The following is a 15,122-nucleotide window of genomic DNA, read 5'->3' as shown; positions in this document are numbered from 1 at the left end:
TGTTATATTAATATGATGTAAAATACTATTCAGCCATTAAAAAGAATAGCTAGCTAGATATACTTATATGGAAAAATCACTGTGACTTAACTAGGTGAAAAAAGCAAATTGCAGAATAATAAGTACTATTCCTTGGTTTTTAAAAATGGTATGTACTTATAATTTGTATTTTTCCTCCTTTGTGTTGAAGTAATGTTTTAAGTCTGTAATGAAATATATTTTATATACAATGATATTTACAGATCTAAATATTCAGTAGTACTTAAGTGTGGAATAATATTCCCCATATTTTTAAAAATAGTTGCCTCTGGGGAATGGGATTAGCAAGAAGAGAGATCTTTTAACTTTGATTTAGTTTTTTCTAATGAACATGTATTCCTTTTATAAATGCGTGTGTGTGTGTGTGTAACTTTTTCAACAAAGAAAAAAGGCACATGTAGTCACAGTCATGGTCACCTTGAGAAGCTTCCCAGGAATCTGAGTGATCCTATCTTCAGAAATCTCTTATCCTGAACAGGAGAATTTGCCAGGGAAATTTTACTTTAGCAGCTGAGGATTTGGGGAGCCAGAGGTGATGGAAATAACAAAGCCACTCTCGTGTTATTTCTTACCAGACTGTGTGTCCTCTGACCCTGCATCCTGTCGTGGGCCCCACCCTCTATCAGTCCCCAGCACTTCATTCTTAGGGAAAAGAATATGCCGCATTGAGATTCTTTCCAGTTCTCTGGGCACCAGGAACACCTCCTTATTTATTTTAATACATCTGTGAGTGAGCATGTTAAATATCCCCAGTTTTCAAAATAGACAAGCTCAGAAGGGCAAAACTAGCATGTCCTTGTTTCTCTATAACATACAGCCCCGCATCATGCCTATCACAAGCAGATAATAATTATTGAATAAATTAACAGTTTATTAGTACACTTTATTAATACAATTGAATACTGAATTTCATGGACAGTGTCATCTTCCTGACTCCCTCCCCGCATTCTGTCAACACTTCTCCCCACCCTCTCTGACTTTCAGAGTCAGTTACTTCCTGTCTGCTTGTTTACAGATAAAAATGACCTTGGTATGGGTGGGTGGAGTGGGTGTTGGAGGGGAGAGGCTGCAGTGAAGTTATGTTTTGTCACCAGTGGTTTCATTATCACCAAAATGCTAGGCCTTTATGTAAATAAAAGTGGGGAACAGGGAGGGGGATGTGTTACATTCCAGAACCAGTGTCCATGTTGAGGCGCTGCAGTGCCTCCACCACCCTGATGGGGAAATTGTGTGATGAGACCCCTTCCTGCCCTTGCGACTTGAGGTTGGAGTCGTGCTCAGCTCTCCAATGATCAGAGTCTTAGGACTCCAGTGACCACACTTGGCTCTTTCCTTGCCTTCCTTTAGCCCTTTTCAACCTTTAACTGTTAAAATCATATCCTAGACCAGATGCCAAGAACTCTGCCTTCTTGGAGTGGGTAAGCTTATAATAACAGAGTTGGTGACAAAGTAATAAAGTTAAGGTTAGTCTCTATATTTTCTAACTCCCTTCCAGTCCTTAATATGAGGACTATTTCTGTAGTACACCAGCATGAGAAAGTGTTATGTGGTTCTCCAGCATGAGAAAGCACCAACGTTTTAAGTAAAGAGGGAAAAGAAAGGAAGGAAGGGAATTAATTGTTATTGCCAACTATGTGCCAGAATACTGTGTCTACAAACATTATTTCACCTAGTTCTTACAACAGCTCTGCGAGACTGGCATTATCACCTCTCCCATTTCACTGCTGAGATAGCAGAGGCTTCAAAATAGAGGGTGAGCCAGGGCTGTCTGGCTCCAAAGCCTGTGCTGTCTCCACTCGGCTCGGCTTGAGATCTGGCGCTAACCACAGTGATAACATTTGTAACGTCCCTAATGTGCCTGGCACATAACCTTAGGAAACGTTCCTCCCAGCAGCCTCCTTGAAAGTGTAGCCGCCGCAAGTAATTTCTTTTTACCATCCTTTTAACAGGACCCAGGACAGTGATCCACCCTAAAGCACGAATCATTGCGGAAGCTGGGCCAATAGTGATTGGCGAAGGTAACCTCATAGAAGAACAGGCACTTATCATAAACGCGTGAGTAAGACTCTTACAGCTGCTCTGAATGAAGTGCCACAGAGAGTATTTCCATTCATTGCAGCTGTTTCTAGGGACATTTTCCAGCTGACATCTGAAAGCCCACCAATTGAGAACTAGAGAAACACTAAGGCTCCTTTTCAGCACAAGTAATTAGTAAATGAGGAAACCAAAGACCAGGTGGGCGAAGAGACTCGGCCAAGATGAGATAGCTTGTAGGTGGATGACTAGACTCTCCGAGCCTCAGTCTGATAATCTTCCCATTACATGTGACATCCTCTTCTGTTCCTTAAACATTTCCTGAGTACACCCCCCAGCGTCCCAGTGCTGTGCTGACCACCTCCAAGAGAGTCTTTTGGTTGAATTTCATGGTTCTGGCTGAAATAATACTATTCATGCCCAGACATGTGAACTTAACTCTGATATATATTTTCATTTGTTTTGTGGGGGTAACACCCAGAATTATATTGAAAAATTAGGGGGTCCTAGAGGCAATTTTTAAAATGGTTAAGATTTAAAAAATTATCAAATATTAGGACATGTACATGATCTTAGTGAACTAGACTGTAATACCTATGAAATTTTTATAAGCATTTGTAAAGCTTTCTAGATAAAATTTTGGCAGGAAATTCAAGCTTATACCCAATTTATAGCAACAATGTATGGAATTTGTAATAAAGACCTTGGGAAAATATTTAACTATGATAAAGAGATTGATTTGTCTTAATGCTTACTTAGGATTTGGGCGTTTCTTACTATATTAAGCAGGTTCTTTTTAAAATATATTTTGGCACCTTTAGTGTAAGTCAGTTAACAACAGCTATATTCTGCAGTAACTCAACTGTCAGTGATAAAGCACCATTTTTAAATGGCTTTCTCCTATTAGACCGCAAACATTTATGTTCCAAATATTTCAGCTAACCACCTAATAGCATTAAATGATTGTTTTATGTGAATATCTGTTTATATTTCACAATCTTGAATGATTAAGAATGGAAAATTTTCAAGTTAGGCATGATTTTTGATTCCAGTTTAACAAGCTGAAAGTCCTAGCCAGCAGCTGTTCAGCCTTGTCCTGGGAAAGGCCCTCTGGGCTTTGAGTTTGAAAAATAAACAAAGGAAGGCTGACCTTCTGTACACACCTGTGACTTCTTTACATTTCAGTAGTTCTTTTTCAACTCAGAATCAAGTCTTCTCCAGCATAGAGGATAAATAATTCACTTGGATTAAAAATTACTTACATCGTTACATATATTAAGCTGGCTGGAGGTAAAATTGAGAGAATGAACCCAAATTCCAAAACAAGAGAACTGCTGGTTGCATTATTGACTTTTTGATAATTTGTCTCTTCTTTTTATAGTCACCCTGATAATATCACTCCTGATGCTGAAGACCCAGAACCCAAACCTATGATCATTGGCACCAATAATGTTTTTGAAGTTGGCTGTTGTATCCTTTGCAGTAATTTAAGATAAATCATTCCCAGCTGTCCTTTCATACCCAAATCTCCGTAGAAATTGTCATAATATATCTATCAAATACTTATATAGGTGTATGATTATATATAATGTTATATATTATGTATATATATAAATATAAATTACATTTTTAAGACTAAGCCATCCAGCTCTTTGAAAAGACTTACAGTTTAGCAAACAAATTATCCCCTTTGCTTCATTGAATAACCCAGTAGAATCAAGAAAGTATGCTGTTTTTAGATGTGCATATGCATGGACACACACACCCACACACCCATACACACCTTTAGGTACCATCTTGTTCCTGTTGCTACAGCTTGTTGGCAGGTAGCAATGACTGAATGGCAATAGACACAAAACAGTAATGCAGGCTTCAGTGCTGATTTGAGAACTACAGCTCTGTCAGTTTGATTTCCTGTATAGTTTTAGGTTGATGATATATTGTCTGATGCAGGAAAATGGTAGATGGGTATGAAAATATTTCATTCTTTGCTTTTTTTCCCCCCAAGTGTCACCAGTCCCTATGCTGACTTTGTACTCTAAAAAATAGTAAAATCTTTTCATGATGTCAGCAAAACATTATTTTATAATAGAAATTACTTCAAGGGAAAAATCTAAATGTTTAATAATAACAAAATATTTAAATAAGCTGCAAGCATAAAATGGATCATTAGAACCACTAAGCAGTCATTTAAAATTATGTTTTTAAAATGGTATGGAATAATGCTTACAAATGTAAGTAAACTGAGTAAAGGGAGCTACAGAAGTTTACACAGTATGATTTTATATGGTTTGATTTTATACAGTTTGATTTCCAGTTCTATAAAGGGAATTACATATATTTATATAAACATATATCAAACCATTAACAGTGTTATCTTTAAGTGATTGGGTGTTTTAATTTTCTTAAAACAATTGTGAAAATGTTACTCATAAAATTGGGATATAAGATGCTCATTTCTTTAAAAAATAGAAGTCATTTATTTATACTTGGAGATATTTCTATTTAAAGGTTAAAACTTTACTTTCAGTCTGCCCTGGACAAGGAGTTCTGGCTAGGCCAGCCTGCGTGGCCCCTCCCATGCCTCCGTCTCTGCCCCAGTGCAGGATAAGGACAGAGTGAATTAGCAGGGAAAAAAGATGAACATGTTTACAATGTTTACTTAACTCTGGCTTACAGATTCCCAAGCCATGAAAATGGGAGATAATAATGTTATTGAATCAAAAGGTAAGCTATGTTTGGAACTTCATTGTGGAAAGTAATTAACTCCTTTCTCTTTGTGGTATTCTGGAAAACAGCCTAAGTACAGACCATGGCACAGTGGTGTGCTTGGAAGGAAGGTGTGGTTCGAAGTGGGCTAACATAGCTGTGAGACTGATTCTTTGCCTTTAAGAAACCAAATCCACCAATATGTTTAATACATTAAGTTAACATTTTAGCTAGTAAGTTTAAATTTTAGCTGTGTATATTTAAATCAGGATTGAATTAAACCATAAACTTCAGGTGAAAGATATGAAAAAGATTTCTACTGAAAACTAGTGTCAATGGTAATTTAGTTGATTAATGACATTATATAGTTAAAGAAAAAAAATCAACTTCTCTAGCAGTTTGCCTTCTTTAATTTCAAGAGGGCTTTACCCCTAGCCCATCAGAAACAAATGTAAGTGGAGCTAGGCAGGGGGTCACCACGACTGCTGGGAGGCAGCTCCAGGAGCTTGCCCAGGAAGAACTGGAGTGATGAGACTTCTTTAGAATGGTGCTTTTTCTTTGTTGGTCTTGATTGGCATGAAAGAAAATGCTTCTTTTTTTAAATCATAAAATTAGACTTTTTTTTAATCTAGTTAATGGTTTTTATTTTAATTTGGATTACCAGTTATGATGATGATGATCACTGTCATTTTCTATTTATTGTGTACTTCCTGTATGTCAAACCTATGCTTAGCACTTTACATTTACTATCTCCTTTATTCCTTGCAGCAAACTATGAAGTGGGATGGTCTCCATTTTATGGATAAACTTGCTTAGAGAATCTGTAGTGACTTGCCCAAGGTCATACAGATAGTCAGCAGGAGAGCTCTATTTTGAGTCCATTTAATGGCACCTAGTCTGGTGCTTGCCTGTCTGCTGTACAAATTCTTATTAACTGGAGTCTTCAGGCCAGTTTGTATTTTTATGCTTGCATCAACATAGAAATAAGTGTTCTAATCATTCAGTGTCTTACGTGGTAGTTCTCTTTGTGTCTTTACTGCAGCGTATGTGGGCAGAAACGTCATATTGACGAGTGGTTGCATCATCGGGGCTTGTTGCAACCTGAATACATTTGAAGTCATCCCTGAGAACACAGTGATCTATGGCGCAGACTGCCTTCGTCGGGTGCAGACTGAGCGGCCACAGGTACTGGTACCTCTCTTTAAAAACAGTTCTTTCTAGAGCCGCTGATTTTCCCAAAATACCACATAATTGTTTTAATGGGCAGCAAGCCTGCTATTTAAAAATCAAATGATTATGAAACATTCCTAAAACCAGAATTTTCTTTGTAGTGGTGTTGTTAAATCTGTAATATCAGAAATATCTCCAGAGGCGACAGTGACATATTATGGGAAAAGAAAACCCAGAGAAAAAAAAAAAAAAGAAAACCCAGAGATATTACTCCTGGTCTTACGTATTTTCACTAGAGATAAATCACCATGCCTTACAAACTATGCTGATTTGCTCCTAAAATATCAGCCTTCGAGGGTAAGAAATCAACCTGCCAAATGTATACAAATATATACAAATTTAGACTGGACAGCCACCTTGGGTCCATCTATTAGTTTACTAACCTAGTTGGCTGGAAAATTAACACAGCTTGTGAATATGCAAGTCTTTTTAGATATTTTCCTGGCTTATGAGAAATTGTCCCTTCCTAATAACCAAGGATAATGGAAAGTACATATTTGGAGATTCATGTTAGAGTAGGATATAAGATAGAGCATTTGGGGCTTCCTTTGGATAGGAGATACTCTGAAGTTTTGAGCCTCACTGCCTGGCACACTCAGTATATTTCCTTAGTTACCCAGCCTCCATCCCCTCCCTTAAAGAAAATATTTTTCAAGACATTTAGCACTTTGTCTCTGATTCTTAGCCATATTTTATCAGAAATTAAAATTCCAGTTCTTTCTGGGTTATTCTAATTCTGTAATGTTTGGCATTTATTGTTACTATTATAAGCAAGCATTACTTCTATGACCAAAAAGGAAATAAGAACAAATCCAGTATTTTTTCACCATCTTTCTGCTTAACAGCAAAAATGACTGAAGAGGCATAAATGAAACTGGAGTTGGGTTAAGGGAGATTAGAATGAAGTGAGCAGGAATATCTAAAGTTTAATACACAATGGTGTGCAACCCTGTTTTCCATATTTCACTGATCATAAGGATCATGTAGAGGTCCTTATTAAGAAAGGATTCCCCAGATTTTTTGAACCAAGTATCTAGGGCGAGGGCATGAAAATCCATAATTTTCACAAGCACCCCAAGTGAGTTTTACAACGAGGGAGGTTTGGGCAAAGCTGATGTATGAAGAGTGAAGATCAGGTGAGTATCACAGCTCGGTGCTGTGTGGGTCGTGTAGAAAGCAGTGTACTTGGGCTGTTTTACTTAGGTTGTCTACTATAATTGGAACTTTTTCACTTCTTAGAGGCCAAAGTGAAATCTATAAAAGCAAGGTTGAAAACTGATTAACATATATATTTTCCCCCCCAGGGGAGGTAATAAGGTTTATTTATTCATTTATTTTTTTAAATGGAGGTACTGGGGCTTGAACCTAAGACTGTGCGTGCGAAGCACACACTCTACCACTGAGCTATACCCTCTTCCAAAAATTATGTAAAATTTTTTGGCTTTTTCTTATTACTAAACTTAATGTGTCATCATTGTAAATTAAACAGAGAAGCAGAAACAAGTCAGTGAAAATCACCTGTAATTCCCTGATGTGGTGAAAGTCATTTTTACCTGGTATTCTTTGCTTTCTGCTGGTCAGTTCTTAATTCTCTTATCTCTTTAGCCCCAGACACTACAGCTGGATTTCCTGATGAAAATCTTGCCAAACTATCATCACTTAAAGAAGACTATGAAAGGAAGCTCAACTCCAGTTAAGAACTAAGAACAATATATGACATCAAGATAACATTTGTCTTTGACCACTGTCTTTTGAAAAGGCCACAATGTTTATGCACTCTTAGCAGTCCACAGAATAATATGTGTTGACTTTATTCTGTAAAACTGAGTTAGAGGGGAAAGTAATGGATTTTCATTGTAACTGTGCTCTATAATTTATGTAAAATGTATTATTTTATGATACCCTTTTCCCTTTTCTGATAGTTTACAAATTTTTTGTTTTGTGTTGTCTTGTTATATAAAATGTTGGCCATGAATTTTAGTTATATGAAAGGCTACCCATGATAAGAAAGAGCCTATTGTTATGTATTTATATTCTAGCATTTACTAAATTAAATAAAAATGTTGATGACGGGACTTTTAGTGAATATACATTAATCAATTTTTCTACTTGCATCAACTTTCCCAAAATAGCTTTTAATTTTTATTGCATATTAGCTATATATTAAAGCTAATGTGTTTACCTTTTCCTTTTGTGAGTTTGTAGCTGTTTAAAATTTCAGGTGAAATTTCAGCAGCTATTGAATTAATTTAGACTTCATTTTGTTTCCAAGAAAAAAAAACTTAGTAATCAGGGAAAGATGTATTCAGTAGAATACAAAGTCAGAAAGAATGATGTCTGATGACGATGACAAGTAAATGACCATTGAGTGTTATTCTTAGGTCTCTGAGGACAATGAAACTAGAAGAAATTTTGATATATTTATAAATATATGAAATTATTTTGGTACAGTACTAATCACTAATTATTGACTTTCTTATAATTCTATTTACCTAATTACATAATGGGCAAAATGTTCAGGATTTTACTGTAATTCCAAGTTTTTTTTAATGATTCAAGTGCATACATTTAATACGACATACTTTTTAACTTTCAAATCAGTAGATGTCAATTAATACTAAGATATTAAATGCTAAAATATTTTCTTTTGAAACAATTTTTAATTGTGGATAGTAAAGAACTATTTTTGAATTTCTGAAACTGACTGGTACAAATTTGCTTTTGTTCCAAATGTGAATGACTTGATTTTGGTAAGAATATTCATGACTCAGGTTAGAAAACTGACTACATAGAGTGGTTTGAGAAAGGAAAATATCATATAAATGCCCTACTTTTTGATAGCTGCTATTTATTCATTTTTTAACCCAGATGATCAACTTAGGATTTTGTTGATCATGAAAATTTCTAGATAAAAGATCAGAAATTACAAAACTGCCCTTGAAATGCTGTGCCAGTCTGAAATATTATTTCTGGACAAATTCTGATATGCTAATAAATGCCCTGTGCTCCAAACTATACAGGTAGTCTGTGAAGACAACAGTGAGACACCTCCCAAGGATTTGGTAATGAGATAACCCCAGAGAGTTAAACTAATTAAATCAACATGGGAGAAGAGCCTCAACAGTTCCCAGGTGACTGTCCCTTTTAAGTGCTGTTAACTCATTTGAGGAAAGAAAACGTTAACAAAAAATGTCAATATAGTATGAGTTTAGAGAAACAAAATGTGACAGTGTGAATACAGTGTTACCCACAGAGGAAAGGTACTGAATCCAAGAGATGTGGACCATTCGAGGACCAGAAGTGTTCTCTACTCCAGGTAGTGTCAGTTTATCAAGACTTGCTGTGGCTTGTATGTGAAAGAACATACCTCAAGACTTGCCACTTTGGCTCTAGTTGTAGGCTTAACAGAGCCACCCTCTGATTGCTGGTGTGGCATCTGAGCTATAATTTAGGAAAAGGAGGGACTCTGGATGACAGCACCAGAATGCCATTCTGAACATGGTAAATTTAGAGAGGCTTTCTGATTTATCCATCAGTCTCATGTGAATGTGTCCATCTCTGTCAGTTTAGTCTGTGAGTTGAATATTACGATAAAATAGTTTCTGACCCTTCAGGACAAAGAATCAAAGCCCAGTTTATTGCAGTCTTCACTCTCTGTAGCCAAGCTACCAGCCCTCTCCTAGTAACATTCTCTGTCACACTGAGGCCACACTCAAACTTCAAAACAGATATTCTAGGCAGTTACGCTAAGTGGTAGGACAAACCCTGACATGCTGCTGACATAGAAGGTAACAACTAAGCAGGAATTAAAAAGAAACCATTTTATCAGAGCAATTTGGCGATAGTTCTTGGGTCAAGATGATGGGATTTCACCAGGTGAATCAATTAGGTCTAGGAAAGGTATTCACCCTGCCATCTTTTCCACTCATCCATTAACACACACCATAGTGGTTATGTGTGCAGTGTAGAAAATTACCCTAAAGTTGTTTTAAAACCACATTACTTACTTATTTTCATTTGGGGGTGTGTGATTTCAGTTTGTTTGTTTGTTTGTTTATTAACAGAGGTACTGGGGACTGAACCCAGGACCTCATGCATGCTAAGCATGCAGTCTACCACTGAGCTATACTCTTCCCCCCACCAAAGTTGTTTTAGCACCTTAAAAAATGACCACAGTTTCTTCTGGCCAAATCCGGGAGTGGCTCAGCCAGTGGTTCTGGCTCAGTTCCCTGCATAAGGTTTCACTCAGGTCAGACAGCATCATCTGAAGACTTGACTGGGGCTGGAGAATCCTCTAAGATGACTGCCTCACGTGGCTGTTGGCAGGAGGCCTCAGCTCTGCACACGTGAACCTCTCCACAAGGCTGCTGAGTGTCCTCATGACATGGCAACTGGCTTCCTCCAGCTTCCTCCAGATCCAAGTGAGGAAAGACCTAGTCTCTAACGTGGCACACCACCACTTCCACTTCATTTTATTTGTTAGAGGCAGGTCACTAAGTCCATCTCAAAGTCAAGGGGAGGGGATTAGGCTCCACCTTTTGAAGGGAGGAGCATCCAAGAATTTATGTTCCTGTTCTAAAACAACTAGCAAACACATATATCCTTTCTTCCTGGGTTCTTTCCTGGTGCATCAGCCCCATCTCTCAGGGGCCACCACACTGGGGAAGCTTTGGGAAGAAGTGCTGTTTATTAATGGGCACAGCAAATGACATCATCGAAGGTCTGCATTTCATAATCTATAAACCCTATCCTGGACATTTAGTTTACTTGTTCTAAATACAGCATACATTTCATTAAGCATCAGTTTAACTTGACTTAGTAGAAATTGTTAATAAAAATCTTGAAGGATAAGAATGCTGAATGAGATGCTGAAAATAATACAAAAACTATTATTCTTAATGCTAAAATATATACTTAGTAAACTCACTGACATTTAAAAAATTTTGCATGTATTTATGAAACTTGTATGGAACCTGTTTCATGCAAGGCACTGTTTAAAGCAGTTTACACATAACTCATTAACAAGCACCTAAACTTATGTAATACCCTTTAACAGTAAGGTAGGTAATATTATTACCACTCTTTTACAGATGTGGGAATTGAAGCACAGAGAGGTTAAGGAACTATCTGAGGTCACTCAGCTGGTAAGTGGCAATTTCACTCCAGAGTTTGTAACAACCCCATTCAATGCTGCCATTTGGAAGACTGGTTAAACCTTTTAAGATAGAGATTCCATAACTTGGTGAGCTTCCTAAATGCTAGTTAGGAAAGTAGCCATGGATTTGTCTTGCTTAGTTTTTGTTTCTTTTAAGGGTTTTAAACCATATGAGATAAAACAATAGGAAAATTTTAAAAGAATTGCTTGGTCTTCCCAATGAATTCAGTAAAAATTACCCAAATTGAGGTTCTCATATTATGGCTACAGATTGTGACTAAACTGCTTCTGCTTATTATTACCAGTCAACTGTGGTGGCAAATTGTGGTGGTGTTTTTGTTGTTGTTATTTACAAAAGTAATACCATTTCACTTTAAACGTTTAGAGGGTAGAGAGGATATACTTCTAATTCCATGGCCCATCCTGAAGCACCACCACTTTTATCATTTTGGTGTCTGATTCTTAGTGTGCGATCCAACCATTAAGGAAGGTAAATGAAGATCACTGTATAAGCCCGCTGTAGACCTGCTGTTGTATCACAACAGGGCACCAGGAAACAGGGTCGGTTTTTCCCCTTTTGGCTAGCAGGTGGGTCCTGGAGAACTTTATTATCCTTAGTTATCCAACCTATATTAAGGCTACCTTAGACTTCAGTGTTTTATTAAACATAAAGTAGGAATAGTTCCTTGCCTGCCTCCTTCACAGAGAGATATATTTAAATATTTTAGAGCACTCACCAGGAGTAGACCCAGTGACACTACACACATCCAAATGTGGGCTCAGGCACTGCACCCACCTTCAGAGAAGCCTTGCTGGTCCCACCAGAGACCCAGCAAAGGAAGGTCTATCAAATCTTTGTTAGCCTCCCTCACGAGTTTCCACATAAACTTTAGCAAGTTTCTGAATTTAGATGTTTTGCTTCTTAAACCAACTCAGCTTTCCTGTGCTTCAGACCTCTGAACCTCTGTTCTCTGCGGAAAAACAGGGCGGGTGCTCAAGGCCCACACACTTTTTAGAACCACTAAATCCCTGATGGGCCAATCACTTCTCTCTCTGACTTGTATGCTTTTCAAGTTGTTGTATACTTTTCAAGTTGTACGCTTTTCACTTGTTCCCAAACTTGTTTATGCAAGTTATACTTAGTAATAATGTAATTTAATTTAGTATTACCAAAATCAAACAAAGATGAGTGTGAAGAGAGGTGTAAGCTCTATGAAAATAAGTTGAATGCTTGAGAAAGACCTGATCAAGACAGGCCTTTCTCAAGGAGAAAAAAAATGCTGTGGAATTAGGTGTGGGCAAAATAAATGTGAATGCTTAAGTGGGTGGAAAGGGGTGTCAAAATCTAGAAGAATTCTGCCCTCGGCTTGCTCCACGAGGGTCTTGGGCCCTCACTGCCCTGAAACTGACATTGACAAGGCTGTTTGCTGTGCTACCGGATCTCTTACGTGCAGCCCCGGCCAGCAGACCCCATCAAAGAAAAAGCCTTAGCCTGATATCAGAGGAATGCTGGATGCGTGGGTGCTTGTGTATGTTTTAAATTAAAAATAGTTTTTAAGGGTATTTATTATAATTTTATGATTGCTCACTGTAGCTGACTTTTTAACTGACCAGCGACAGATCCTGACTACGTAGGGGAAGAGAGCTTCCACAGTATAATTCCAGGAGCTGCAACCAGATGCAGGTATGGGGAGATGAATTACCTGGACCTCGACACTCGCTAATGACTTAAGTACATGTTGAAATAAATAACCTCATTTTTCTAAAGATTAGACAGCATCTCTTATTTCTTGGTTAGATGTGCTTGATTTTAAATACAGCAGATTTTTATAACTTAATTACCTATAATACACCTAAGGCTATCTGAAAGAAGGCTTTCACCTTATCCTATAACCGTGCCAAAAATATGTTTCCTTTTTACTTAAAACTGGCATACTTGTAGGTGTGTGATGTATGTTGCTTAACTGCATACAGCCCGAAAGGGGAAGGCTGTGACTTTGTATTTACCCATACAGTTAGTGAACCTCTGTCATTGTGCTCAGTATTTTTTTAATTGGAAAAAGAATGACCCATACCTGATCCCATATGATAGCCTTTCTGTTTTAACTTTGTCATAATGCAGTAACATTAGAAAGCTCTTCACTGAATTGTAGATAAATTATTAAATTTTGCTTGTGCCAGATGACAGAAAATGAAGTGTTTTGAATATTGAAACAGATGGGAGAAAACTCATGCTGTACATGACATTTTGCTTAAGTCACCTTCCTCTTTCTGCAGTATACAAGGGCCCCTTCCATATGTTTCAAGCTTTACATAAAAGAAGAACTGTATTAGATCAGGGGCAAGCAACCACACTTCTTCTTCCTCCTCAGCAGATCCTCAAGTTTTGTCCAACTGTCCATGAGATGCACAACTAAACCTCAGCCAGTCCATGCCAATGAGCATTTGGTCTTTCTCGGGTCCACAGTGCACATGTAACTTAAATTTGCTTAATTCAGGCGAAGGGAAGAATTGTAGTTGGGGAAGGGATTTTCCTTCTCCCACAGGATGTGATCAGGGGATATGCTGCCTATTTGCTGCTGGCAGCCACCTTACCACCATGAGGGGAGGTAGCCGAATGGAAAGACAGGAAAAATATAAGTGCTTCAAGACATGACTGAGCCTAACTTTAGAGCCTACCTAACCCTGAACTTGTGAGGGAAGATAAAACATTTTCCCCCTGCCCTAGCCAGCATAAGTTGGGGTATCTATTACTTGCAGAAATTTTGTATCCTAACTGATACAAAATAACAAAAATTTCGAAGAAATTTTGCCTCAATATTTTGGTGCCCAGCTTTGCTGATACAGTTAGCATGACCCAGCACTGTCAGCTGCTGCGTGGGTGGCAAATTGAAGAAAGGCAGAAGTGAATAAAGAGGCCAGATAAGAAGCTTGTTAACAAGAGATGATAGTGGCTTTGGATGTGGCAGTCTTTATAGATATGGACAAGTGGAAAAACTAAAGCAGTATTTAGGAGGTAAAATTGATAAGATTCAGGGTTGGACTAAATATTGTGGGGAAAGGGAGAGACAAGATGCCAAGCATGACCTAGCGGTTTCTCCTTTGTGTAAGCAGATGAGTGGTGGTCCACTCTCTACGTGCTATAGAGCACAGGAAGAGGACGAGGTTGACACTGAAGAACAAGAATTTGGCCTTTGGCTTGAGTTTGAGACCCCCAAATTAGAGTTTTCTAGAGCAGCTTGAGACATAATTTATCCTTAAAAAAGTGTATGATTCTGTGGTTTTTAATCCATTCACAGAGGTATACAATCATCATGACTTTTGCATTTTTATCACTCCAAAAAAAGAAAAAACCCATACCCATTAGCAGCTCTCCTCCTTCCTCTTAACCGCTGGCAATCACTCAGCTACTTTCAGTCTCTATAGATTTGCCTGTTCAAGATATTTTCTATAAATGGAGTCATACATTATGTGGTCTCCTGTGACGCTTCTTTCATTTAGTGTAATGTTTTCAAGGTTCACATATGTTATAGTGTGTATCAGTACTCCATTCCTTTTTATGGCTGAATAATTTTCCAATATTTATCCATTCATCATTTGATGGACATTTGGGTTTCTACTTTTTTACTATTATGAATAATGCTGGTATGAACATTCACTTACAAGTTTTTTGTGTGAACAAGTTTTATTTCTCTTATGGATACCTAGGAATGGAATTGCTATGGAATTGCTATTAAACTCTATGTTTAATTTTTTGAGAAACTGCCAAACTGTTTTTCAAAGTGGTTGCACCATTTTGCATTCCCTCCAGCAATGAATGAGGATTCCAGTTTTCCACATCTTCACTAACACTCATTAATATTTGTCTTCTTTATTTTAGCCTCCTAGTGTAAGTGGTATTTAATTTCTTAAAATTTTTATTGAAGTATAGTTGATTTACAATGTTGTATTAGTT

General features: G+C 37.5%; 1 protein-coding gene and 1 long non-coding RNA gene across 2 annotated transcripts in view; one reads left to right on the top strand and one right to left on the bottom strand.

Annotated features, from left to right (window-relative positions):
- Positions 1-9,024, top strand: part of DCTN6 (dynactin subunit 6) — an 18,748-nt gene extending 9,724 nt beyond the window's left edge. Inside the window, exons 3-7 of the mRNA XM_006180443.3 lie at positions 1,989-2,094; positions 3,455-3,543; positions 4,753-4,800; positions 5,825-5,967; positions 7,618-9,024. Coding sequence (XP_006180505.1) covers positions 1,989-2,094; positions 3,455-3,543; positions 4,753-4,800; positions 5,825-5,967; positions 7,618-7,716 — 485 coding nt within the window. The 3' untranslated portion in view covers positions 7,717-9,024. The remainder of the gene's footprint in view (positions 1-1,988; positions 2,095-3,454; positions 3,544-4,752; positions 4,801-5,824; positions 5,968-7,617) is intronic.
- LOC116660074 overlaps positions 1-15,122 on the bottom strand; it is a 19,482-nt gene extending 4,360 nt beyond the window's left edge. The window contains exons 1-2 of the long non-coding RNA XR_004315441.1: positions 14,939-15,122; positions 5,530-5,535 (exon numbers count right to left, since the gene is read on the bottom strand). This is a non-coding gene — a long non-coding RNA (uncharacterized LOC116660074). The remainder of the gene's footprint in view (positions 1-5,529; positions 5,536-14,938) is intronic.

Source organism: Camelus ferus, chromosome 26, assembly GCF_009834535.1.
Source record: "Camelus ferus isolate YT-003-E chromosome 26, BCGSAC_Cfer_1.0, whole genome shotgun sequence".
Taxonomy (NCBI): Eukaryota; Metazoa; Chordata; class Mammalia; order Artiodactyla; family Camelidae; genus Camelus; species Camelus ferus.
The sequence above is the reverse complement of the archived record's forward strand: the minus strand, read 5'-3'. Positions and strand labels throughout refer to the sequence as shown.